The following is a 27,915-nucleotide window of genomic DNA, read 5'->3' on the forward strand; positions in this document are numbered from 1 at the left end:
TATGCACTCTATGTATGTTCATAAGAAAAGATATTTGTGTCATCTCTATGGATGAGTGCAATAGAATTGCTGCTAATGTTTCTGATGTTTTGCACTGCGGGTCATATTTAGTACTGTTTGATGCATTGAATAAACTTCATAGCAGTCTGTTGGTTTAAATGCTACATATACAGAAGCTTTTCATTTGTCCTTTCATGACTGTATACTAGTACACCTACCCCTTGAATTATCTTGAAACACATGCCTTAAAGAAACAAAATTCTCTTCAGAGACCTATAAGCTGGTAATGCAAATAGCTGATGCTTTCTTAGCACAATTTTAATTCATTTATATGAAGAGAAAGGTATTGTGATTCCTATGTAAGTGGCCTTATTTTATAATGAAATATAGCATAAACAAGAAAATTCTGTGAGAGCATTAGACAAATTTTTTCATTAGGTTTAAGAAAATTTATGGACCTAATTCATTCCTGGTTTGTGGAATATGTACTTTCAATCAGAAAACTAACTTTATTTTGGAATTATTTTCTTATGTTTTCTCAAATTGGCTCATAGGGGGATTAAGCAAATCTCAGGAAGTGTGGAAGTGACTTTGAAATTTAAATAGCTGATTGAACCGTGCAGCTGGTCTGTTACAAAGGTAGATCCTGCTCTCTTGATACTTTGCTTCTGTTTGCATCCTTCAGAAAAAAACTCATGGGCATTAAAAAGGCAGGCACTCCGATAAGGCATAGGATGAATAACTTCTGGAAACTTGCATGCTGAGAATGTGATGAAGGAATTACTGCAACCTCAGCCTAAGTCCTTCAAAGTGCCCCTGTCATTGCCTGTGACAAGAAGAGTGGAGCTATTGAGGGGAAACCTCCTTGGGGCTCAGTGTTGTGACCTTGTGAGGAGCAACTGAGGGACCTGGGGCTGTTCAGCCTGGAGAAAAGGAGGCTGAGGGGAGACCTTATCGCTGTCTACAACTGCCTGAAAGGAGGTTGTAGCGTGGAGGGTGTTGGTCGCTTCTCTCAAGTAACAAGTGATAGGACGAGAGGAAACGGCCTCAAGTTGGGCCAGGGGAGGTTCAGATTGGATATTAGGAAAAAAAATTTCACAGAAGGGGGTGTGAAGCATTGGAACAGGCTGCTCAGGGAAGTGGTGGAGTCACCAGCCCTGGAGGTGTTTAAAGGAGGAGACCTCATGGCGGTTACAGCTTCCTCAAAGGGGGAGGAGGAGGGGCAGGTGTGAAACTCTTAGCGACCAACGACAGAACCTGAGGGAATGGCAGGAAGATGTGACAGGAGAGGTTTAGGTTGAACATTAGGAAAAAGTTCTTCACCCAGAGGGTGCTGGACACTGGAACAGGCTCCCCAGGGAGGTGTCACGGCCCCAAGCCTGACAGTGTTCAAGAAGAGACTGGACACCGTCCTCAGACACATGGTGTGAACTGTGGGGTTGTCATATGCAGGGACAGGAGCTGGAACTGATGATCCTTGTCCATCCCTTCCAACTCAGGACATTCTGTGATTCTATGACTCTATGGATCTATAGGTGAGGCTCTTAGGGACATGGTTTAGTGCCAGAGTTAAGTTATGGTTGGACTTGATTATCTTAAGGGTGTCTTCCAACCAAAATGATTCTGTGATTCTATTCTATGAGCTGCATGGTCTGAAATACTTGATTTGCAACAGAGCATTTCTTAATGACTGATGTTGGGAGTGCTGGGATTACACTGAAGGACTAGCACTGTCAAGCTCTCAGGGCAGCGACTGAAGTACACTTAAACATTCAAAACTAATAACATAAGCTCCAAAAGGCTGTTGCACTGACTTGGATAACCAGCAGTGAAAGGTTTGTCTTCAGCTGGGTGCTTTCTGTGAGAGGCTGGAGCTCGACACTACAAAAGATCCCCTTGTTGGAAGATCATTTACTGCAGGACTTGGTATCGGTAACTTTCTAACTGCTTGAAGAAAGTTTCTTAGCAAAAAGTTTTGTTACCATCTCCATGTGGAAACGTGTTCTTGGTGCCCTGACTCTCCTGTTGTTCTACAGCTCTTGATACATTTACTGATGATTTTCATTTTTTCTCTTAGACCTGGGTTTATAGCCTTTCCGTCCTGACGAGTATTAGCAAGAGTGTAAAGTTGTCACAATTGTAGGTTTTTGCTTAAAGTAGTGTGTGTGTGTCGAGTGTTGTTGTTATTGTGTGTAGATTTTTTTTTTCTGTTTTTTTTCTTCTTATTCAACTTTATGAAACAGCAAGATGGATTTATCTTAGTGTTCTGGGCACACTGAGAAATACTTAATACAATGAATATTAAAAGCGAGCAACACCCAAGTGTACATTAATAGTATACTTTTTTTTTTCGTTTATTGTGTGTTTTAAAACCAGTTACATAGCAAATTTGAGGAATGACAAACTTCAGCTGGCTTGTCAACAGCCTCTAAATGATACTGTGCTTATGGTTTTCTTATACGTGCCAAATTATGAATGTGGTCATGCAACTGAGTGTTTGAAAACGTGCAAACATTGCTACAGAGTTTTATTAGAATTAATCTACCAGTTTTCATTTGAGCAACATGTTCATGTAGAAGTCCAAAATCAGTGGTAGCAGCCTTAAGGATAATAGGTTATATCATTTGAGAGACCCTAATCTGAAAATTAGCAGCTCTTTCTCAATTTTGTCAGCATTGTAGACTCTTGAATCTTTTCTTTCAGGTGGAAGAAGAGATGAAATGGCCTCAAGTTGCACCAAGGGGGGTTTTTATTGGATATTAGGAAAACTTTCTTCACAGAACGGGTTGTGAGGCATTGGAACAGGCTGCCCAGGGAAGTGGTGGAGTCACCATCCCTGGAGATGTTTAAAAGATGTGTAGATGAGGTTCTTAGGGACATGGGTTAGAGGTGGACTTGGCAGTGTTGGGTTAACAGTTGGACTCGATGATCTTAAAGGTCTTTTCCAACAAAAATGATGCTATGATTCTCTGAAAAAACAGCGAGTATTCTCTGCTGGTCCTTCTCTCTTCACTTGAGATCCTCAAGGCTCGAAATGCTGACTGCCCCAACTCCATCACAGCAAGATACTGTCCTTGCTCTACTGAGGGTGGTCATCCTTTAGAAGCTGCCAGCCCCAGTCCCTGGTGTAGCTTTTCTCACAGGAGCAAACGACAGAGTTCTCCTTGTGCCATTGCCACATTAACAGCAACGAGAGCTTCATATGCCATGTCTGTCTTAATGAAATTATTTATTGCTATTTCAGCCCATGAGTTCTAGGGTTACTTGTGGATTTAGCTTGTAGGTAGGTAGCTTGTAGGGGTTTCTTTCTGAGAGTTGCATGATACTGAGTGCAAATACCTGCATAATATTCCAGAAATTGTTTGCCGTGAAAATCCATTCATTTTTCCTTTTGTTTTAAGAGAGATGTCCATTTATAGATGTATAACCACAATATATAGGCAATAATAGCCTCCTTCTACATTTTTTTCTCACTATTCAGAGATGCTGTTTGGTCTCAGGTCAGAAACTGGTAGAGTCCAGGAGCTGTATTCTCTTGTTACCTCCAAATTTCTCTTTCATAACACAGGGTCTGTCTCTTTTTGATACAGTAATTTTCCTCCCATGCTCTTCAAAAAGTTATCTGTTCTCCTGAAGTAATTAGTGAAATATCTGTTCTGTAGCTTCAGCTCACCATTTATAGTGGTCTCTTGGTAGTTTGGTAGGTACACATTTCCGATCAGGTAAATATGTTATCTGGTTATCTGCCTAGTTGTCAGGACTAACTAGACTTCACTCCATCTGTTGTTTTGATCATTTGTCCAGTTTGTTTGATGGTGTTAAATCTTTTACATCAGTGACACTGATAAAAACCAGAGTAACCTGTAAGTTTTTAAATCAAAATAGTAAAATAAAACTTCATTGTTAATACATAAAATGCTGAGTATTTATAAAGTAGTTAGAAATGTAGACACTGAGTAAGTAGTGGCATCTGTCATTGCTAACTCTTCTACTCAGTATCAGGCCATTAAATAGTAGTAGAAATACACATACTGGTGGATGTCTTCAAAATAATGAGATCTGATCCTTAGGTTTCAGAAGGATGGACTTGTGAAATAATTGAAAAAAATCTGTATATTACTGCTTATATCAAATACATTTTCTTCTGTTACGCGACTTGATCTTTCCACTCTTGGTTCCCTAAAGAATCAGTCAGAAGATAATACTTACATTTATTGTGCGTTTTCTCATGTGCTGTAACTTGGAACCCTTCATTCATGAGGATTAATGGTGTGCTTAGAATACTTTATTATTTCTCCTTCACTTATTTCACTATAAATATCTTCATTTTTTTCCTTAAAAACTGAACCTCCAATTATAACTTCGTTGAGAACCATGTAGTACTGAATAATGACTCTAGTGACTACACCAGTGGACTGATAATGCAGTCTCTTTCTTTCTTTCTCAAAGGATAAAAAGACTTATTCCTGTCCTGTGTGTGAGAAGTCGTTTTCTGAAGATCGACTTATAAAATCGCACATCAAGACAAATCACCCTGGTAAGAAAAAATTCTCAGTCTATTGCAATAAATAGATAGAGGTTTGCAGTGAGCAGTTGTAATGTAATTACATTCTAAAGAAAGAGAAGAATCTCTGTCTAATTTAACTAGTTTAGAGAAAAATCGAATTGATTTTGCAGATGTTAGAATTTACAGTGAAAACATTATTGTTCCAGTTTGTGTGTTGTGGAGTACATCGGGTAATTGTGCTAAGAAATTTGTCTTCATCTGGCAAAGAACTCATTTTTAAAGAAGGACCTAAGCGAATTCAAATTAAGCACTGAGAAGTCTGGAATTAGACAAATAGACATCCTGTAACAACCCATGGGACATGAAATTCTCACTAGCCATACATAAACTGACAGAAATGTGTTTGTCGCCCATTATTTCGTCTGTAGGTAATTCATATCACTGCAGAGATCCCTGAGCCAAGTCTGTGTGTGCTCACTTAGCGTGTGGCTGAGCTTTACCTCCTGGGCCAGCTCAAGTCTGCAGCAGGTCTGGAACCAGCTGTGATGTTGTATGGCCAGTGTTAAGCTGCAGCTGTTAAACCTGGCTGAGTCCAAGCTCACCACTGCACTCCATTCAGACTCTGTTTGCACCCATTAGAATTATAGAACAGTTTGGGTTGGAAGGGACCTTCAAAGGTCATTTAGTCCAATCCCACTGCCATCAGCAGGGACATCTTCACCCAGATCTTCACTCAGAGCCCCGTCCAGCCTGGCCTGGGATGTCTCCAACGATGGGGCATCTACCACCTCTCTGGGCAACCTGGGCCAGTGTTTCACCACCCTCACTGTAAAATATTTCTTCCTCATGTCTAGCCTGAATCTCCCCTCCTTTAGTTTAAAACCATCAGCCCTTGGCTGTTGTAACAGGCCCTTCTAAAAAGTCTTTCACCATCCTTCTTGCAGTCCTCTTTAGGTACTGAAAGGCCACAATAAGGTCTCCCTGGAGCCTCCTCTTCTCCAGGCTGAACAAACACAACTCTCTGAGCCTGTTGTCACAGCAGAGCTGTTCCAGCCCTCTGATCATTTTTCTGGCCTCCTCTGGCCCCTCTCCAACAGGTCCATGTCTGTCCTGTGCTGAGGGCTCCAGAGCTGGACACAGGACTCCAGGTGGGGTCTCACCAGAGCTGCAGAGGGGCAGGATCACCTCCCTGGACGTGCTGGCCACACTCCTTTTGATGCAGCCCAAGATATGATTGGCTTTCTGGGCTTGAAGAGCACATTGTCTGCTTAATGTCAAATATTTCATCCACCACTACCCCAAGTCCTTCTCCACGGGACTGCTCTCAATCCCTTCATCCCCCAGCCTGTATTGATACCAGGGTTTGCCCTGACCCATGTGCAGGACCTTGCACTTGGCTGTGTTGAACCTCAGGCATGTCAACTGCACCACTCAGCTTGGTGTCATCTGCAGACTTGCTGAGGGTGCACTTAATTCCACCGTCTGTGTCAATGATGAAGATTTTATACAGTACTGCTCTCAGTACAGGCCTCTGAGGGACATCACTTGTTACCAGTGTCCATCCAAACATGGAGCCATTGACCACTACTTTCTGGATAATACCATCCAGCCAGTTCCTCAACCACCAAACAGTCTGCCCATCAAATCCATACCTCTTCAATTTAGAGAGAAGATGTTGTGAGGGACCGTGTCAAAGGCTCTACAGAAGTCCAGATAGATGACATCCATAGCCCTTCCTTTGTCTGTTGATGTAGTTACTCCATCATAGAAGTCCGCTAGTTTAGTCAGGCAGGGCTCGTCCTTGGTGAAGCCATGCTGGTGTCTCGAATCACCTCCCTGTCCTCCATGTGCCTTAGCAGAGCTTCTAGAAGGATCTGTTCCATGATCTTCCCAGGCACAGAGGTGAAGCTGACAGGTCGGTAGTTCCCAGGGTCCTCTTTTCTACCCTTTTAAAAAATGGGTGCAATGTTTCCCTTTTTCCAGTCACCAAGAACTTCGCCTGACTGCCTTGAGTTCTCAAATATCGGAGAGAGTGCCCTGGTAACTACATCAGCCAATTCCCTCAGGGCTCTGGGGTGCGTTACATTCTAGTGCCCTGATTTATCAGTGCAAGCACAACACAAAATGAATGTATTAAGTCAGTGTGCTGTGCCTGAGTAAACAATCCTTTCTCAAATCTTGGGAACGCAGTGCCAAAGTGACCTGGTGCAGGGACTGATTTAAATCTGACTGATGTAAAAGGGGCAGAGCTGCATTGTGTGTCTGTACTTTCCTCCTCAGTATCTGTATTTTGTTGGATAAAAGATGATCTGCATCTGTGGATGAAGAAGAGTTGGCTGCATTGGCCAACATATTTTAATTAACTCATCTACAGTGTGACTTATCACCTGACATATTTTGATATTAAGAAAGAAAATACCAGCCATGCTCAAATTGATTTTGGGGAAGGAAAAATCCAATTAAAATGATGTAACTTTTCTTGTCTTTGTCAGAAATTCAACATAATAGGTAAAGCAGTAGTTTCGTATCTTCCTACTGCCACTAGATAGTGCTAGACCCGTGTTTTAAGCAATCTCCTTCACTCTCCTTTCACACTAACTCCCACTTTAGCTCTTTAGTTACCAAACCTCTTTATTTGCAGACCACTCTACAGCAGTGTGGTTGGAAGGCTTGTCACACATCAGGGGACATGTCTGATGCAGCAAATTGAGATGAGGAAAGGCTTCTGAGCTATACAGTAGTCAGGAGGTATGTCACCCAGGAAACACAGAAATGAACATCAAGAGCTGTGCCTATAAAGCCTTTGTGCTGTCTCAGTCAGGGAGTTTAGGAGCCCTCCCTAAATAAAGTGATCTGTGAATGAGCAATAAGTAAAGCACTGTCCCCTTACAGGTTTCTGCTGGTCTGCACTGGTCCATTGACTGCTGAATTAGTGTTTGCTGTGTCTGGGGTCCAGAAATACCGGTTAATTCTGGAGCCCCGGTGTACTAAACTCATGCATTTCAATACTTTTGAAGAGTTCATTTGATATCTGAATCCCTCTAGAAGTATGGGGTAATTTTTTTGATCCAGGAAAGTGAGCTATTTTCACATCTGGCTGATAATAGAGGTAAGGTTAAAAAAGAAAATCTGCACAGCCTATTATTTTGTGTCCTCATTTTTAATTCATATGTCGCAGGCAAATAGAACTTAGAAGCAAAATACCAGATTTATTGGATATATTTCCGTTATACTAAAGAAATACTACATCTAAGGTATGCCTATGCTGTAGTTATGCAACAACACTGTTTTAATATATGGAGGAGAATTAATGCACAAATCTTTTTTCCTCTGCATATTGTCCTTGTAATGAGGAGGAAATCCTTTATTCGTACAACATACTCAATTACAAGCCAAATAAATGTGAGGGGTCTGATGGTATAAACTATCAAGTACTGCAGTGGAATGAGTGCAGTTGTTTTTAAAAATGTGAATGGAAAAGAACAAAGATGAAAGGAGTACTGTTAAAAGGAACTGAATTTTAGAACAACGTATCAAAAATTAATTTAAACTGAAGCCCTTTCATATTTATCATTAAAATGCTGTTTCTGGAGCTCCCCTCTCCTCCTTTCTTAATATAATTCAGCAGGAACCCTCTCTTAACTCTTCTATTTCATCAAGTAGAAAGTGTTAAATAAAACAGTAGCCCTTCCTTTTCCGCATTTGCAGAGAACAGGAGTTGAAATCTGGTCCCTTGAAGGCACTGGGACAAAGATCTCTGAGGACTTCGGTGGAGCAGTATTTCAAACCAAAGAGACAGGAGAGCTTGGCTTTATTCCCAAATTATTTGAGTCCTCAGCAGTGAAGGAGTCGTCTTTGATTCTGGTCCCAGCTCTCAGAATTATTTACCTTTTCATCCGTCCTCTGATTTAATATGATATTTGATAATAGTCCTGAGACATGAGAGGCATCAGCTCTCATAGATCCCTGCTGAGCTGGCACAGTAGCCCGCAGTCATGAATGAAGGATCTAAGCCATAGAAGGCAGATGAGGGTTCGTACTTGTGTCTGTATTTTTCTTTTTTGGGTGCTTTAGAACATCTCTGTGCTCACTTTGTAGGCTTTTATATTTCCCTTTTGAGATTGTTTTCCTGGTGCACATGAGTTCAGGCAGGAGTTTTGATTCTACTCAGGGACCAACCATCAGGACACTAAGTGTGACAGTTCATGTTTGGTAAAAATCTAAGTCTAGACTATAACTTTAAAATATTGTAAGATATTGGGCATAATAAGTCATCAACCTTCATGTCTTAATGTTTATATTGCCTGAGTGCTATACTGTCATTGAAGTGTGATATTTAGAATTTTATTCATCTGAAATGCATTGAGTGATTTGATTTATTTTTTTAAAGCATTTGGCAAGGTTTTCATTATGTATTTTTGTGACATTTTACTTTGAACTTCATTCCTTTCAGCTTTTCACTGTGACAACCAACACATTAAATTGAATGAAGGAAAAACCTAGAGAGTTGAGTCTGTTTAGCCTGAATAAGGGAAAGCTAAGAGAAGACTCTTAGTTGCTATCTCCAGCTATCTAATAGGAAATTAAAAAGAAGACATAGCCAATATCTTCTTGGACCTGTACAAGAAAGGGACATGAGTTGCAGGAGGAAAATTCTGATTAGAAATCAGAAAAATAATTTGGACTGTAAAGGTGGTCAAACACTGGAATGGGCCAAGAGAATCTCCATCCTTGGGTGTGTTCAGAACAGGACTGGATGTGACCCCAAGGAACCTGATGTAACTTTGAAGTTGGAACTCCAAAGTTGACCCTGCTTGGAGCAGGTGACCTTAGGGGTCGCTTCCTATCACATTTATTCTGTCTTTTCTTTTTCTTTAAAGTTTCTGATTATCAGGCATTATGATCATTATAGCTGTGGCTGGAATGAGTTGTCTTGAGATCCTTGACATCTGCAAATCTGGGGTGAAATCTTGAATAATGTCTTGAAAATTTTAAAGAAAAGGAAAAGCTGAATTAGCTTATTGGGAAAATTAATAGTTGGGAAATGATTTCTAAGCTGGTGGCACAACCAAGATTTTTTATGCGGGTTCACCAAGTACACAGATCAGGAGAGAAAGGACAGAACATCTTAGAATCCCTAAACGACAAAAGGTCCTTATGTGCTTTGCTCAGGTCTTATCTCTGTGGCAGGAGGGGAAGTGGAGATTTAAAAAAGTTGGAGTGAATCAGGATCTAGCTTTTCATTATTACTTACAGAACAAATTCCCTCATGTCCTTCTGGTTTTTATTACCTTTTACATTTCTCTCAGAGGTTTCAATGACTACAATTTCTGAGATTCTTGGCAGAAGAGTTCAGCTGAAAGGACTTATTGGAAAACGAGCTGTGAAGTGTCCCTACTGTGATTTTTATTTTATGAAGAATGGATCAGACCTTCAACGTCATATTTGGGCTCATGAAGGTAAAACTCTGGTTTTAAGCTTTTGGGCGTATAATCAGTCTCATATTCCACAAAAGCTTTGCTGACATAAAAAGGAATTCAGATCTATTGCTGTGCTTGAATCAAAAACTTTAAGGTTAAATAATTATTTTAATAGATTCCCGATGACATATGGAACTGCATGCTTATAGTGTGAATAGATAGCTTAAATGTTTAATGAAATTAATGAGTTTCTGATTAATTTTTTTTGCAAAACTCATTCATAAACATCTATAAAATATTCTATAATACACATGTGAGTAGAGAGGAGTGAATTAAATACATGCTCAGACTCTCAAAGCAAGTAACTTTCTGGATCGTCTCGTGTATAACTGCTGCTCCTTTTACGTTTTTCCAAAAATACTTGGTCTGGAAATCTATTAATAAAACAATTGACATGAAATGGCTTTGATGTATACATATAAATTCTGTGTATATTTTAATTAAACCATGCTGAGCATGGCAGTTAGCTGACATGGACATAAACAGTGATGAAAAACCTGTAAGAAAATGCTGATCATATCTATGACTTTTTAGGGAGATGTTCCAGTAATATGGCAACACACAGGTTAAAAATCCCTTGAACTTAAAATCTGTGCCCAGTAGAATCTTGTGCATACACAGTTAGTCTGTTTTCCTAAGAGGTGGAAGACAACTTGTATGCTCTTTAGTCAGTTAATAATCTATGGAACAGATTGACCATGGCGTTTGAGCATTGCTTTGGATTCTTTAGCCATCCCTCTGCATGAAGGGGATGATGGGATTCGGTGCTCTCAAACTGATATTTTCCTTGGAACCCATCTCATTTAACTAGCAGGAGAAGAGGTGAATAGAAGTTTATTCCCAAATCAAAGTATGCAATCAAGTCTGCTTTAAGTAGGCTATAATTCCTCATGCTTGTAAATCTAGTTTTAAGGTCATGAATATCAGTCTAAAACTGCCAGAACCTCATGAAACTGTTGAACTACTCTGCCAGTTTGGATTTATTCAACTTTTCTTTGAAGGATTTACTTGGTTCTTGTAATCCTTCTGCTAGGTGACTTACTGTGCATCTCTCCATTACATATTTTGGACTGTTTGCGGGAAATGCTGTTGTAAATCACAGATCACAGAATCACAGAATGTCAGGGATTGGAAGGGACCTCGAAAGCTCATCCAGTCCAACCCCCCCGCCAGAGCAGGAACACCCAGATGAGGTTCCACAGGAAGGTGTCCAGGCGGATTTTGAATGTCTGCAGAGAAGGAGACTCCACAGCCCCCCTGGGCAACCTGGTCCAGGCTCTGTCACCCTCACTGAGAAGTTTCTTCTCAGATTTAAGTGGAACCTTTTGTGTTCCAGTTTGAACCCATTACCCCTTGTCCTATCATTGGTTGTCACCGAGAAGAGCCTGGCTCCATCCTCATGACACTGATCCTTTATATATAAACATTAATGAGGTCACCCCTCAGTCTCCTCCAAGCTCAAGAGCCCCAGCTCCCTCAGCCTTTCCTCACACGGGAGATGCTCCACTCCCTTCAGCATCTTTGTTGCCCTGCGCTGGACTCTCTCCAGCAGTTCCCTGTCCTTCTGGAACTGAGGGGCCACAACTGGACACAATATTCCAGGTGTGGTCTCACCAGGGCAGAGTAGAGGGGCAGGAGAACCTCTCTGACCTACTGACCACCCCCCTTCTAATCCACCCCAGGCAGCATTGGCCTTCCTGGCCACAAGGGCCCAGTGCTGGCTCATGGTCATCCTGCTGTCCCCCAGGAACCCCAGGTCCCTTTCCCCTACACTGCTCTCTAATAGGTCATTCCCCAACTTATACTGAAACCTGGGGTTGTTCCTACCCAGATGGAAGACTCAATGCCTGAATCTTACCAAGAGAGGGGGGGAAAAAAGTACTAGTGCATGTGCCATTAGCAAATCTGCTACTAATTAACAATAAACACAGCTTTGCACATTTAACTTCTGCTTACACATTGAGTACCTAATAAACTAGTCCTCCTTAGAACAGGTTGGTTCATTCTTTATTCTAGTAAATAGAGAATGATAGTCATCTGAAGACTTTTTGAGGGAGATTAGGTATGTACACCTGCTAGGCATCAATTTAGGCAGTCTGGATTCTGCTTTTAAATGAGGGATGGACACACCAAGACTAAAATATTAGTATTTGCTTGGTTAGACTCAGTACCTGGCTTCAATAGGGAAGTATTTAAATTGAAAAGGACCCCACCTTTCTCTTAGTCAGACAAATGGTGCTGTGAAGACCTTGGCATCATTTGCACAGAAGCTATACATTAAATTTCTTAGATGTAGATATCCAAGTTTTATTGACCTTGTTGTCTGTGTTGCTCGCATGATCTGAAATGTCTTGCAAGCCACTTTCCACCATCTCATCAAAAGGAGCAGATTGTTTGCTTCACAGTATATTTTTTTATTTTTAGGCGTCAAACCCTTTAAATGTTCTCTTTGTGACTATGCCACTCGCAGCAAGAGTAACTTGAAAGCCCACATGAATCGTCACAGCACTGAGAAGACGCACCTTTGCGATATGTGTGGGAAAAAGTTCAAATCCAAAGGCACTTTGAAGAGCCATAAACTCCTCCATACTGCTGATGGTAAGTGCATGTTTGTTAAATTCAAGTTCATTTTAGGGCAATAAATACTGGCTGTGCTATAAGATCTTATTATCAAGCATTTTTCAGTTGAACACTTAAGTGCTGCTTACAAATTTTCTTTATTCCTGGGAGACACTGTTAAATAAAATTCAAAACTTTGCAGAAATTAACTTCTGTGAAAGAGAAACAGCTCTCTCTGGAATGCTTGATCTTTCGGCAATTTGATGTTGGCCTTATATCCCTTTATATTCTAACACAGAATTGTTACCTCAGCAGAAATTTGAAAATACAAATAATTCCGTGGTTAAGTCTCTCACTGCTTTCTCCTGCGAGAATATTGTGAGGAGTTGCCAAGTCCAGTAGCCCAGTAGAGGTAAAGCTGCTGCAGCTCAGTGTCCCCAGGTCCAGTCAGCCTGAGCATGTATATTTTCTATAGGCACACATGCACTACATGCGTTTGCTCTATGATATTAATATTTTTGTGATGATAACAGAAAAAAGTGAGATGCAAATAAAAAAATAAATATTTTATATTGAAATTTGGGACACAACAATACTTTATTCTTCTGTAATTATCAAATTGAAGTAAATGGTTTAGCAGGGTAAGTTGTACAGTCCTTCATTATGACTTAGAACCTTGATCCTTGTCACTCGTACAGCCTTGTGACCTCATTCCACTCTTTATTGACCATTTAATTTATATTCTTTTTTTAATAAAATTGCATATTCATTAGCATTGTCCTTTCACAGGAAGTGCACAGTGCTCTGTTACATCTTTACAATGTATGTGAAGTTTTGTGCCAGAGATATTTATTTTTATGTATCCTTATATCTGTATGTATAAGTGAAGGAGATGATCCCTTTTACATTGGTACGATACGTATTATAGAAAGCATACAGTTACGATAGTATTACCAAAGTTGCTGTAGTATCACTTCTCATTTAAAATGTACTTTCCAATATTTTGAAGTAACTTGATAAATAACAAGCAGGTACTGCACATAGATCTAAACTTCATATGCAATAATCAAGATGTGACTTGTCAGATGGAATCCTTAGCTGATTCCTGGCTGGGAGGACGGTACAGGTTGTATTTGAATGAAAAAGGAAAATTGGAGCATAATCAGACTATAAAGAAGAAAAAGGTCCCTTTCTATGGTACTGTAAAAAAATCGCTGCATGGGGTTTCATTTCAAAACCTTTCTGTTTTGTTTTCACCACCTGGTTTTCAAATAATGAAATTCAGCAATGAAAGTTGTATTTGTTTTTACTCATGAGTTAGTTCTACTTCTTGAACAATATATATATATATCTATATGTGTAAGTAATTACTGCAATTCCGCTGAGGCTGCTTTGAAATTTGACTCTGTTTAGAGCAGCAGTGTAGTTGTGCAGGAGCTGTCTGTGTCTGGATTTGGTTTAAAGGTGTGAAGTTAGGTTTAAACATTTAATTGCATGCAAGGAACGATATCTTTTATCACTTACTGCTAGGTCAGGCTGAAACTTTGACTTTAAAGGCAATGCAATTACCAGGAGCCTTTTTTATCTGGCTTCAGACTGTCATCATCTTCTGCAATAAATGAAGTGACTGCATGTTCCTTTTTGATGCATCTCCCTTTTTGACTGATACAAATAAATCGAAGATTTATGCTCCTTTGCCTTCCCTTTTACACTTCCAAAAGTGTTCCAGGAAAGTTGTCATACCTTTGGAAAATGTGTTTTGCCATTGACTCCAGTGGGAGCAGATTCTCACTGTCTGTGGAGTCTTAAGTAATTTTCCTCACTAAGTCCACCCTGGTAAACTCTTAATACATTTCAAACACTTGTGAAAAATAAGATAACACTTGTCACCAGAAATGTAGTGTATGATTTGTCAGGGGACTTTCAGCCCCTTGAACACTGACAGTTTCTCTTTGCCTGGTGTCTCTTCCTTTAGAGACAGCACTTCAAAACTTCTTCCCAGCACTCATCTAGTGTCCTTCAGTTATTTCACAAATAAATGAATTTGAAAGATGTTTCGCTGTTTATGAATCTTTCCTCCTGACTTAAGAATCCAGGCAATTTTTGTTCAAATATCAGCCCTGCAAGGTCAGTTTAACCGATGGAATATAAAGTAGTTTTCTGTCTGCTTTATTCTTCTCCAGAAGACAGACTCCTCAATTCTGTAGTCTGGGCAGTAATAAACAACAACCAGTAATAAACTGTTTGTGATGAGAAATAAACCATAAAACCTGGTTTTCATTATTTTAATTAAATATCAGAAACTGTCTTAAGGTTTTTCTTAGCTGTGTTTTGTAGAAACTTTCACACTCAGTATAAAATTATAGTAACTTTTTTGAGCAAAATACAGAATCTAAATAAACCTGGTCTCTTCAGGTTAATAGAGAATATTCTGTATTGTGCTTCTCTGTCCCTCCTTTTGGTTCTTTTGCTTTTGGAGTAGTTTTTAGCACAAACTTATTCCATGTCAGTCAAATACACTTTGCCAGCCATGGGCATTTAATACAGGAATGAAGTCTTTCTGTATTTAATAAACCTTGTAATTTGTGTGGAGGTAGCTGGACTGCTAGAATCTCCAAGACAAAATATGGAGGAAGGGTGTATGAAACACAGAGAACAAAAAGAAGAAAATTGTGTTATTTTAAATCATAAGGAAAACAAATATTTGGGAGAGAATGCTTTGAAGGGAAAGTAAGAGAAACCTACAGAATGGTAATATAATACATTTGGGAGTTTCACTCTTTGCAAAGCCACAAACAGCAACAGATGTTTCTCAAAAGTGTCAGAGAGAATTCTTTCCCGTTAGAGAATCCTAAAAATAAATCACGACAAAACCTGACCATCTTGCCTTAAGAAGGGCTCAGACTAATGATTTCAGGGCCAAAAGAAGACTTTTCTGATCACGAAGTCTGATCTCTTGCAGAACACAGACCATAACTTAATCTAACTATTTTGCATCACAGTTCTGCTGGATTGTAGTATATTTTTTTTTGGAAGGGCTAAGCAGACTTAACAACTTCATATGACAGGGCATCCATCTGATTTTTAGGTAAATTGTCATCGTCATTATTCATGCCCTCTGTTAAAAATATTGACTTTATTTTAGACTGAATGTTCTGAGCATCGACTTTCATTAGTTTAAATTCCAGTTCGTGTCCTTCAATTTTATTGTTGCTATTTCAGGTTGGAGAGTTAGTATCTTCCCCTATTGATGCCTGACTAGAAAGCTCACAGGCATGTAAAGGAATTTCAAGTATAATGTTTTGTCTGTGGAGCTTAAAGTAACACGTTTCTTTGGATTATACTTCTGAAATTGTTTCTTTTTCCTCGCAAAGCCATATATATAAATTACATTGACTATTTAATTGCATTATGTTGTGTAGAAGACCTGCTTGCAATGCAGATATTCAGTCTGCAAGAACTCCGAAGACAGAGACAGTCTGAAATCTTTCAATGACTTTTTAGGTTGGTATCTGAAGGAGCAAAGTTTATGGAAATATACACTTATCGTCTTTACCTCTTTTCCGATCACTTGATGTTTTTTGAAACAATTGATGCAGAAAAGTAGAAATCCAACAGTTACTTAAACTCCATACATTCTGAGAAAATTTGTGCCCAGTTAACATAAAGAAATATGAATCAGCATTCTTCAAGAACAAGACTGTGTGTGAAACTTAGGGTTACTGCAGAAATTTAGGTAAGAAATGACAGAATGTCATGATGAACAAGGCAAGGAGGCATCATCCAGTCTGGTATTGATGGAGCAATTTTGCTCGTTTTAAAACTGTGTAAGCAGAAGTGAAACGTTGAAGCATAAAACCTCTGTATTAGTTGTGATTCTGATCTTATTTTTCTCTTCACTTGGTATCCAGGGTTAAGCCAGTGTAGAAAACCCTTTTATGATAGTTTCAGTCATGACTGGAAGAGTAGTGCTAAACACATAACCAAATCTTGTGGTAAAAATAATAGGTCGTGTCATACCCTACCAGAAGTATGTCAAGAAAACTTACAGTGGAAAACCCAAGAAAATTCAAAATGACTTGGATTATAACAATTAAACACTTGGGATAGAAGCAGGTAAAAACATGTGAACATAACCAAACATCTGTGTTTTAAGGTTTTCAAAATCTGCTTTACAAATAGCAAAATAACTGTGCCCAGACTGGTAAGTAATTGATTTGCTTCTTCCATTTAGGCTGAATTATAAAGATTTTTGTCTTCTTTCCCAAGTGGCTATCCCAAGATCATCTGGATCATTTAATGCTTATAATTTAAAAGTGACACTCAAGCCTTTTTTCTTCCTTACTCTGCTCTTAGATCTACTTAACCACATTTTTGCAGAGCAAATGCCAGACATCTCATATTGTTCATTCCTTATGAGGAAATACAATCAGTAGTTTTCATTATTCCATTTTCTATTCCCATTTCAGGAAAGCAGTTTAAGTGTACAGTGTGTGACTATACAGCGGCCCAAAAGCCACAGCTCCTCCGTCATATGGAACAACATGTCTCGTTCAAGGTAAGAATACATATCAATCATGTAGAAATACATGGAACTTTAGACAACTGTTTTAAAACTGGCACATTTTCCTGTTTGTTGACAATTACGGCATCTTAACATTTTAGTATTTCGGGAAATACTGACTTTATATGCCAGCTTTTGAGTTAGGGTTATTTTGTTCAGGGACAATCTATAAATAGTGTCTCTACTTGCCAAAAATATATGTGTGTTGCAATATAAAACAAACATTATTGGGCTTTTTGACTGTCAGTCCTTGAGTGAACTAATCTGGTAAGTACCTTAAAATGTCCTAGGCAAGTAGGAAAGCAAATCCCATACATCACTGTTCATTGCCCACCTTAATTTTCTCTGAAAGTTTTCCAGCCTAATGTACTATAGATGAGTTCATATACTTAAAGAAAATTGAAGAGAATTAATTTTAAAATACCCCATTTATCTGAAACATGTCTTGGAAAGAGTTTTGAAGGTTGTTAATGTTTCTGTCAAGTGTTTAGATTAGTAATACAGTTATGTTAATAAACTGTAGTATGGTTTTATTCCTAAATTTCACATTGATTCTCAGCATGATAGGTCTTGATGTAATGAATTGTGAAATGCTATAATCAGGAAATAGAACTTATAGTAATGTCTTTTCCAGAAAAATCCACTATTTTGTATGTATGAAAATGTTCATTTTGATGTAACGCTTTATCTTGGCAGTGAACATATTTCTTATTGAAAACATAATACTATTTGCATATGCAACATCTTTCTTTATCTAACAAATCATTTTACTTCTATAAAGAGTACATTTCAGCCATTTTTAGTGAGTACCAGTGCTACAGACCCCCACAATGCAGAAAGGGAGACAGTCTTTTGACACATGGTATCAAATTTGGAATACAAGACATATAAGAACCTGTAGCAAGTTATCTAAAGAGATGGTATACTTTCACCAAATAAACTTTTCTTTCTTAAGTAGGTAAGTGTTGCTGTGGACTTGACTTTTTAAAATGATTTTTTGAAATGAAAATATGTAGTTTTCCTTTTTTAATGGCTAATGGGATGAATGTACTCATAATGCTGTTCCTAAATACAGCTGGTTCTGACCTTGGGATCAGCTTTAGAGCTGTTGACTCAGCACATCTTTTCAGTCTTCCGTCCCCCTACATATAAGTGTGGCAGTTCAATGCAGTGTCAAGAGAACTGCGAAACACTGCGATGGGTCAAGCAGGAGTGTTTGTCAAAAGGAGTTCAAAAACTGTCAGTAACACGTTGCCTCCTTCTGCGACAGTTGCGTGCACGCGTATCAAACTCACAGAGATGTCAGTAGTTGTGAGACCTAATGATAATTCAGCGTATTTCCGATCTCCATGAGTTTGCAATCCAGCAGATAACACACAGGACACGGCAGTATGTAGAGTGGTACATGAACACACCAGGCTGTCGGGATTATTTTCTGGAGAAAAAGACAGTTTCAACAATAGAAAAGGAGAATACCCTTCTCTGAAACACTGAATAACCGACTGTTTCAGTACCCTCTGTATTGTAAAGTTAAGGGAATCTAAACACTGCTTTTATTCCTTATTTTTTGCCATTTGAAGCCTGAAGGAAGGTTATGAGCAACAAGCGTAGGGGAATGTTCTGGTCAATGGACCCTGACTGCAGACATTTCCCTGCTTGAAACTCTCAATAAACATTTCCGTACCCACCACTTTCTGCCAACTAGCTTTAGGTGGGCTTGGTTGCTGTGGATAGAACATTTTGCACCCCATTCTCAAGTACTCGACTTTTCCCCAGGGACATGGCTCAATGTCTGCATTCTTTCCCAGGACCCTAATGGTCATGTCAAGCTTCCTATAACTGTGACACATCTCAGTCAGAATGTTATTCCCAAAGGCTAAATTTAGGCACAAACACTTGTTTTCCTAACCTTTTTTTTCATTAGAAATTTCTCTCCCTGTCAGCTGAAGGGAGAGGTACATTTTTAAAAACTAATTTAGTTGCCAAAACTTGGCTCACCAAATGGTCAGATGAATGCAAGTGAATGCCAGTGAAAGGGAAGCAGTTGGGAGCGTGTTGGAGGGAGAAGGAAAGGGAAGAGATCAACCCTGTCAGGTATGGTTGTCTGTTAAATTAGGCTGACTGTACAATCATATTGTACCTTGAGTTATTTTAGCTCTCTTACTCCCCCTTTTCAGACCAAAGCTCACGGCAGCTGAGCCATTTGCTTGTAGTAGAAAGTCTCCATGTGGTCAGACCTGTGATCATCAGTTTACTGAATTACGAAAAGTAGGTAATAATCTTATAATATTGAGAATACTTGGTGTCTTGCACATAATAAAAAGTACCAAATTTTAGGGTAACGTTTAGTTACAACTTCCATTTCTATTGAATTTTGGATGATCTCCTTGGAAGATGCCTAAACCAGAAAAGAACATGGTTTCTTGGTATCAAAACATTGCACCTGAGAGGTCGGGAAATATGTTCTAACATCTTCCTTTTTCTCCCAGCCTTTCCGCTGTGCACATTGCCACTATTCCTGCAATATATCTGGTTCTCTGAAGAGGCATTACAACAGAAAGCATCCCAATGAAGAGTATGTAAATGTAGGTTCTGGGGAGCCTGCAGCAGAAGCCCTTATCCAACAAGGTACACGTCCACCATATGAGACTTGGTTTGGTTTTTTTGATAAAGCGAACTTGGTGTAAACATAAACTTTTGTGCGATATGCGTTCCCCAGCCTGTTGAGTGTTAGGTAATAAATCATTACTACTTTTTAGTGATTCTGAAATGTCCACCTTTCACCCTTTGTTCATCATCCTTTGTTCTTGGTTTTTAAAGGTGTGTGAACCAGACTTTCGCTTGACCTTGCTTGTACTATTCATTGTTGCATATATTTATCATTTTCACTTGTTTGTCTCCTTTTGCAAGTGAAGTATCGCTGTCTGTTGAAATGAATGATAAATTTCTACCATTCTGCTGACAAATTTCTATGAGAATTTTGCAAGGTTGAACTCAAGGTAAGGTTGAGCAAATGTAAGGAAAAAGACTGAAGAGTAAATGACAGCAAAATATTCCCCCACTAGAAAAATGGGGGGGAAAAGAGAGTACAGGTAAAACAGGTTACAAATTGTTAGGCTCAGCATCTTGTTTATTGGCAAAGGAAGCACACTTTCTCTGTTTAAAGCCAAGAAATTATTGTTAGTATAATGGAAATCTTAACAGTCTAATTCAAGAATCACCATTAATCTAGATCTAATTGTTATTAAAAACAAAACAAACAAAACCCAAAACCCAATAAAGTATAGTTAGAGTACTTATGTCCAGGAGAAGTCTCAATAGTATTATTAAAACAATTAAAATGGTAACACACACTTCTTAATTTTTGTTCTTACCTGCTGCAGTGGTCACCCTTACACTGTCTAAGTCCTAAGCTGGGTGGTTTTTCTCTGGTGTTCGCACTGGGATGGGGGTTTCAGTAAACTGTCATCATCTGGAGTTCTTTCCTGGGAGATGCCTGATATTCATGTTGATGGTTTCATCGTCTCCCAGTTGGGGCCATTGTTACTTACTGGCTTACACACATCTGTGCTTTGCTTTTTCATTGCTCCGTAGCTCCAGATTAAATCCAAATTTACTGTATATACTGCCCTTCATATATGTTAAATACAGTTTTTGTTGTCCCTAAACCTGATTTTATCCAGCTACAGATTTGCATGTTTTTAACTGATCATTTCAGAGTTGGTTATAGCTGTGGATTCTTCAGTGCCCAACTTGTGTCCCACTTCTTACTGCTCCAGGTCCGCACTTCTCTGTGCTGCATCCCGTGTCTGTGCTATTGAAGGTTGTCACACCAGGCCCACAGTCCTCTACGTTACATTTCCCTGTCAGAGTCTTAAAAATCCCATTCTGCCTAGAACAATTGCTTATTACTGCTCTCTATGTAAAACTAGAGTCGTACCACACAAAGACAAAGAAAAAATTAGATATAGACACCAGGTCAATTAGAGAAATTGCTGTCACAAGTTAACTAAGTAAAGGCAACAAGGATTTTGGGGCGACTCACAAAGGGCTGAAAGGAATGTCTTATGACGAGCAGCTGAGGAGTTTAGACTTTTCTGATTTGGGGAAGAGGATGCTGAGGGGCAACTTCATTGCTCTCTGCAGGCTCCTGAGGAGGGGATGTGGAGAGGGGGGTCCTCAGCTCTTCTCCCTGGGATCCAGTGACAAGAAGGTGCACCAGGGGAGGTTCAGACTGAACATCAGGAAGCATTTATTTACCAGCGGGTGGTCAAACACTAGAACAGGCTTCCTAGAGAGGTGGTCAATGCCCCAAGCCTGTCAGTGATTCAGAGGCATTTGGACAATGCTGCTAATAACATGCTTTGAATTTTGGTCAGCCCCAAAGTGGTCAAGCAGTTGATCTAGATGATCATTGTAGGTCCTTTCCAACTGAAATGTTCTATTCTGTTCTTTCTGTCTCTGCCTTTGCATCCTTCTTTCTCTTCCCTTCCTTACACAGCTTTTTATTTCCTGGGGTACCCCTAGTGCTGTGCCTGCTTCCCATGTGTTACCTGCTCTGTGGAGGTTCAGAGCAGTAAAGGGGCTTCAAATCCACGTAGTAGCTGTGAAATCAGTGCCTCTGATCAGGACTCTGCCAGGGGAAAGCCTGGGTAACAGTTCCACTTTTCCCACGTGCAATCTCCTTTGCCAGCTCCATCTCCTGCTCTATAACACATCACGTGGATCCTACATGTGGGCTCAAAGACCTGCAGGTTTCTTATCCTACTGTAGAAAAGTCAGCTTTTCGCAATGTTTTGGTATCTCACTGGGGAGAGAGACAAGAGTCTCACTTGTGTGAGACTACAGTTAATTAAAATTTGCATTTGAAGTTAGTAAACACTTTCCTGATTTTGGAATCAGAAGATCTTTCGTATCTGTGTCACCCAGCAGAGACAGATCATTGTGGACGTATTATGCAGTATGACAAGGTTATGTGTTTCTTGGGGCAGCATTTGCAACTTGCTGTCTGACTAGACTCTACCAAGTTTTGATTTACCATATTCATAGATCTGAAAAGCAATTTTGGAAAATTATTCATGTATTCATGTAAGGGAGGAAGACCCTTCAGACCTGATATTAAAGGCCTTTGAAATTAAAGGAGTATGAATGAAAAAGAAAAGGCGGGAGACCCAGTAAGCAAAAGAGTTTGGAAAAAAATTGAGAAGGGAAACTAACAAAGATAAATGTCTAATAAAAGCTGTCTGTATCTATTCATATTGTATCCTGCTTGTTCTAAGTTACCCACTGAGTGAACGGCCTCATACTTGCTCATTTTCTCTACTCTCAATTTGTTTTTGACTGCACTGCAGGCATTGCAGAAAATCTTAATTGGAAATATTTGTATGAATATAGACTGCTGGACTTCACTCCAGATTTCTAGAATGAGTTTATAAATAAATGAATGATGCATAGAATAGAAGAAGGAACATGCTCATTTAAGCAACTGTATTACCAGAGATTGAGTGCAATATTTAATATCTGGGCTTATATTAGAAATTTGGATCAGCCAGGATCAGAAAAATGCTTGAGGTTTTTGGTTGGTTGGTTTTTAGTAGCAGTCTGTGATCTGACATTTATTTTAGTATCTTAAAGTAATAAAGGAAAATAAGTGCTATAAGGATTCAGTGTAATCTGCACAGAGGACAAGCGCATTTATAGATACGTTACCCACTAGTTCGTGTTGGGTTTTTTTTAAACCCTGCCTACTTGCCTGTTTAAGAGCTTCCTTTTTCATTTCCATTTGTTTTGTGCTGGGCAAGTCACATATAATTTTCCAGAATTGTTTTTCTTTTCACTGATACTCCGCACCATCTATTGTTTTGTTTATGTATTTCTTCACTCTCTGGGAGATGGATTTTCTATTCGTGTTTGTGCAGAAACTTGTGCAGTACGTTAGTGACAATCCAATAATGACCTCTGTTCTGTCACACCTCTATCATCACTTACTTTCCTTTAGCATAAAATAATAATTGTCTTATGAAGGTGTTAGGCAAGTAAATAAATAGTTTGGAGAGCACCTGTCAATGCCATGGTGAAAAAAAGTTGTGGAGCTGTATGATATGTGTGTACATTATTTTGCTGCAGATGTTAGTGTTGATATTGAAAGTAGATGAGGTGTGTCATTCATTGACTTTCTCTGTGTTGCCCATTGCTTTCAGGAATCATGTAGAAATTAATTTTTCTGAGCTTTCATATCAAGTCACTGATGTAGAATTATATGGTACCTGTTTAATTCTGTGCTTCCACTTGTTTTTCTTTAATTAAACCCTAATGAGAAAAGTTGCATCTTAAATTTACCTGGTACATTGTTATAATAGTTTTAATATCAAAGTAATGCAGAAAAATGTCCTCTCTTTCACTATAGCAGGTTTTTCCTAGTACCACAGATTAGTGTGAAATTAATATTTAATTTCAGTTTCTGTAACTGATGATATCTTTGTCCTAATCTGAATGAAGGTATTTTGCTGTTGTGAACTTTTGAGTTTCCCTTAGTAGGGAAATTTCCAGTTTTGTCTAAAGACGGAGTATTGAGCATCTACTGCAACAGTGAAGTTTGGTGAAGACTTGTAATGGATCGAGAGCAAAGAGGGGAATTTGTACAGGAATAAGTGTCAGTGAAATACCCGAGCGACTGAGTGTAGTTACATGCTATTTTATGAAAATAAAAAGTGTATTTCTTTTCATCTGGTAGAATACCATATGGTAGATTTCCATTACTGTAAAACAATGTTTTTTCCAATCACATTCATAAAAGTCCACGTGCAACAAGAACTTGGCTTATAACCAGCTTATGAGAGTATATCTTTGAAGCATTTGAATGTGATGGGTGGGAGTCATAATTTTCCATGATAACATGGAGAAAGCCATCTGGTGGCACAGTTCCTAAAGCAGCATAATGTCCTTCCCTGGCCATTAGATTTGTTAGAGTGAGTTCTGGTCACCTAATGCAACAGTTTATCACATGCAGATTATTTCTGTTCTGCTTTAGTCAATAGGGGAAAAAAAAGAGACATTTGCATAATTACAAACAACTGAGATCTGACATTTGACCAAATGACTTTCATAACAAAGGGAAGTAAAAGCTGTTTAATCTAGTGTAGAATATGGGATGCTTATGATTTCGTCACGCTCAGTTTTTTACTTGTAATGCCGCTTATTTAGACAGTAAACATTGTGCTAAATTCATGCTATGCATCATTTTGTAGATAGAAAACTTATGGTTTTGTATATTAACATAAACAGTAGAAACTCTCAAAAGCAAAGATAGTGGGATGAAGTGTATTGTTGAAGTGTATTAACGTTGTTAAATCTCCCTGGCTTGCTTTGATCATGTGTCAGAAAACTTAATGTTTGTTTGAAACCTTAAAAAACTAGAACAACTGTCTTAGTGAATGTACATTTTAAAAAAACTTATTGAAGTACGCTACTACTGTGTATGTTATATATTAAGATCTCAGTGCTGTTTATAAGCACTTAAAAAAAAAATTACAGCACTTACTGGAAGAGTCCAATGCACTGTGGTTTTGCCTTGTGTCCTGGGGGCCAGCACAGGGCTTTGTAAGACAACAGGGACCCGATATTTAAAGCTGAAGCTTGTCAAGGACTTGCCTTATAGATTTTTGGACTATATATATAATTTATATTTGAAGCTGCGATGATATGTAACAGACTAGGTGTTAAAATAGTCTCTAAGGAACTCTATGATTTGAAATTAAGGAGTATTTACAGGGCAAAAACATTAGTTAAGAATTATTAAAATCATGTGCCAGGCTTTTTTTATGGTGAACCTAAAGCAAAACCTAAGTCTCAGACACCCTCCGACTTGCAATAAATTTTATTTGGAAACTAGGACTAATCTCCATTGGTGCTGCTAAATTTGAATTTCAACCAGAATCATGACTGTGGGAATGATTCTGCACAGGCTGAAGCATCTCCTGGGTTCACGGGGAAAAACAGGGTGAGGTTGGTCATAGAATCATGGAATGGTTTGGGTTGGAAGGGACCTTACAGGTCATCTAGTTCCAAGCCCCCAGCCATGGACAGGGACACCTTCCACTAGACCAGGTTGCTCAAAGTCCCATCCAGCCTGGCCTTGAACACTTCCAGGGATGGGGCATCCACAGCTTCCCTGGGCAGCCTGCTCCAGTGCCTCACCACCCTCATGGTGAAGAATTTCTTCCTTATATCTAATCTAAATCTCCCCTCTTTCAGTTTAAAGGCATCACCCCTTGTCCTATCACTACATGCCCTTGTAAAAAGCTTTCCTGTAGGTCCTTTTTAGGTACTAGAAGAGTGCTATAAGGTCTCCCCAGAGCCTTTTCTTCTCCAGGCTGAACAACCCCAACTCTCTCAGCCTGTCCTCATAGGAGAGCTGCTCCAGCCCTCTGTGTCTTTGTGACCCTCCTCTGGACTTGCTTCAACAGGTCCACATCCTCTTGTGGACCCAGGTGGGGGTCTCACCAGAGCAGAGTGGAGTAGAGGATCAGTTTATATTAAAACAACTCAAGGAATTTATTTGTGTTTCCTTATAGGTGGCATTAAGTGTCCTGTTTGCAGCTTTGTGTACGGTACAAAGTGGGAGTTCAACAGACACCTTAAAAACAAGCATGGAATGAAGCTTGTGGAACACGATGGGGAGACCAAGTGGGAGGTAAAGCAAAGTTACCATGGCTTTGGCCCTGAGATTTTAAACTATTCTAGGGAGAAAAGTAAGGATAAGAATAAGAAGTATTAATAAATTCTTTCTTGACTTTTTACAAGATCAGGAGTTCGTGTGATCTCCATTTGAATGCATACATTGCTGTGACTGTTAAGCTTGACTGCTTTAATATCTGTTAGGATTAACAACATTGTAAGTGCTTATTTCTGCATTTTAGGGCTCTAGTCTTCTATTTCCAGCAGAAAGGGTGGAAGTTGTGCCAAAAAAAATCTGAAATTGAAAAACTTACTGCATTTTAGTATATGCCAAATAGTCACTGGTGTTAACTGCATGAAGTGCAAAGCTACAAGCTTATATTGAATTAATGAAGAAAGCTTATGTCTTAGTCCAGAAAAAGTTTAGAGTGTAGAAAACTGAATTTGTAAATTGATCAGCTAAAAAAAGTGTTCTGTAATATAGAGAAAGTCTTCTATAATTTGTTCTGTGTTTCCAACTTCATTCCAAGGTATACAGGAATCACAAAATCACTAAGGTCAGACCTTAAGAATTTTAAGTTAGACCTAAGAAGGTGGGTTAGAAAAAAAAAAAAAACAACAACCTGAATTTTCTCAGTTTGGGGTGGGGTAGGGCAGCTACCTTGAGAGGTCTTACGCTTTCAAGCTTTCCTCTGCTGCCGTATGTGCACCTATTTGTTTTGAAATGGAAACTGTTACTCTTACAGAGCAGAGCTTACTGTAGATGCAGAAGCTATGGGAAAAACACAGATCTCAACACTTTTGTTTAAAAATTACCAAGCTGAGTCTTTTCCAGTGCCTGAGTAGGCTATTGTTGGTGTCCCGTGAGAGGAAGAATCCACAAGTCAACTGTAGCTGGCTGACCCTCCACGGTTTAAGACCTGTCCTGCAAATTTCAGGCAGTCTAACTCCTGTCATAAACTTAATGCCTGATTTGGAAGAGCCATCCTACAGTTCTTGTTCAACAGTTTTGTGCATCCACAGACAGAATGCTAAGTCCTTGAAAAATATCATAGAATCATAGAATGTCCTGAGTTGGAAGGGACCCACAAGGGTCATCGAGTCCAACTCCTGTCCCTGTACAGGACAAGCCCAAAATTCGCTCTCAGAGTAGGTTCTGTGTGGACTGTTATCCAAAGAAGCCATGGCAAGAATTTTAAAATGTAATCCTTTAAGGTCATATCCACATGCATTTCACAAATGATTCTCTGTACGCTCTCCCAGTAGATGCCCAAACCTGAAAAAATAAGAGGACATCCAGGATGCAATTATGTCTGTTGTTCACATGTCTATAAATAAAGAAGTCCCATCACAGCAGGAACTTATGTTGACAGCTTGTCGTGAAAAAGCATAGTTATGGAAAGGATAAAATGCATTTTCAAACTTCAGAGGCATTTTACCAGATCTGCAAGGATGTACATTATAAACTAATTTTACCCAAAAAGTCTTTACTAGCCCCTTAAACAATAGAAGCTTGTTGTTAGTTCTAGAATGACTGTGCGACAAAAATGACATAAAGATAATTTAGCTTGCTTAATTTGAAGTAGTATCTAGAAGAAGACTATGGGATGATATCCTGATTCCCATGTAAAATTCTTCTTGAATTCTGTTTCACCCAGTATTTCTATAACTCTTCTTATAGTAGTTGTTGTCCAAAACTCATTCCTTTGAACTCAGAACTGTCATTGTTCTCTAAATTGCTACAATGAGAGTGAGATTATTGATGCCTTGGCTTGCTTTTGTTTTCAAGTTAACTGCTGAAGTTTCTGAAGAAGCGTCCACTCAGTATGTCCATATCACAGAGGCTGCAGAAGATGTTCAAGGCACTCAAGCTGCTGTAGCTGCCTTACAGAACCTTAGATACACTTCTGAGAATGGTAAGTTACCTTTTTTAGATAGGAACACAAACTATATCTTTTTTGATAAATATCTAATTATTTTGAGTATACTGGGCAATGTATAGTCCCCTGTGAAACTATTAAAAATAATGAAATTTGTCATCCAAGAACTTAATTCTGGGGGGTTGGATTTTTCTTCGAGGATGAATAATGAGAAGTGACCGTTCTTTATTAATTTCTATATCTTTAAGT

The 27,915-nt window shown here is 39.0% G+C and overlaps 1 protein-coding gene across 6 annotated transcripts in view; it reads left to right on the forward strand.

Annotated features, from left to right (window-relative positions):
* ZFAT (zinc finger and AT-hook domain containing) overlaps window positions 1-27,915 on the forward strand; it is a 151,095-nt gene that overhangs the window by 106,564 nt on the left and 16,616 nt on the right. For 5 of the 6 annotated variants that reach the window (XM_071803779.1, XM_071803780.1, XM_071803778.1 and 2 more), the window contains 7 exons: window positions 4,450-4,537; window positions 9,817-9,966; window positions 12,412-12,585; window positions 17,016-17,104; window positions 19,600-19,738; window positions 25,684-25,802; window positions 27,576-27,702. In XM_071803779.1, the coding sequence (XP_071659880.1) occupies window positions 4,450-4,537; window positions 9,817-9,966; window positions 12,412-12,585; window positions 17,016-17,104; window positions 19,600-19,738; window positions 25,684-25,802; window positions 27,576-27,702 (886 nt within the window). Of the gene's footprint in view, window positions 1-4,449; window positions 4,538-9,816; window positions 9,967-12,411; window positions 12,586-17,015; window positions 17,105-17,891; window positions 19,379-19,599; window positions 19,739-25,683; window positions 25,803-27,575; window positions 27,703-27,915 lie in introns of those variants that run through there. The other variant, XR_011737331.1, reaches the window with a different exon arrangement.

Source organism: Patagioenas fasciata, chromosome 2, assembly GCF_037038585.1.
Source record: "Patagioenas fasciata isolate bPatFas1 chromosome 2, bPatFas1.hap1, whole genome shotgun sequence".
Classification (NCBI taxonomy): domain Eukaryota; kingdom Metazoa; phylum Chordata; class Aves; order Columbiformes; family Columbidae; genus Patagioenas; species Patagioenas fasciata.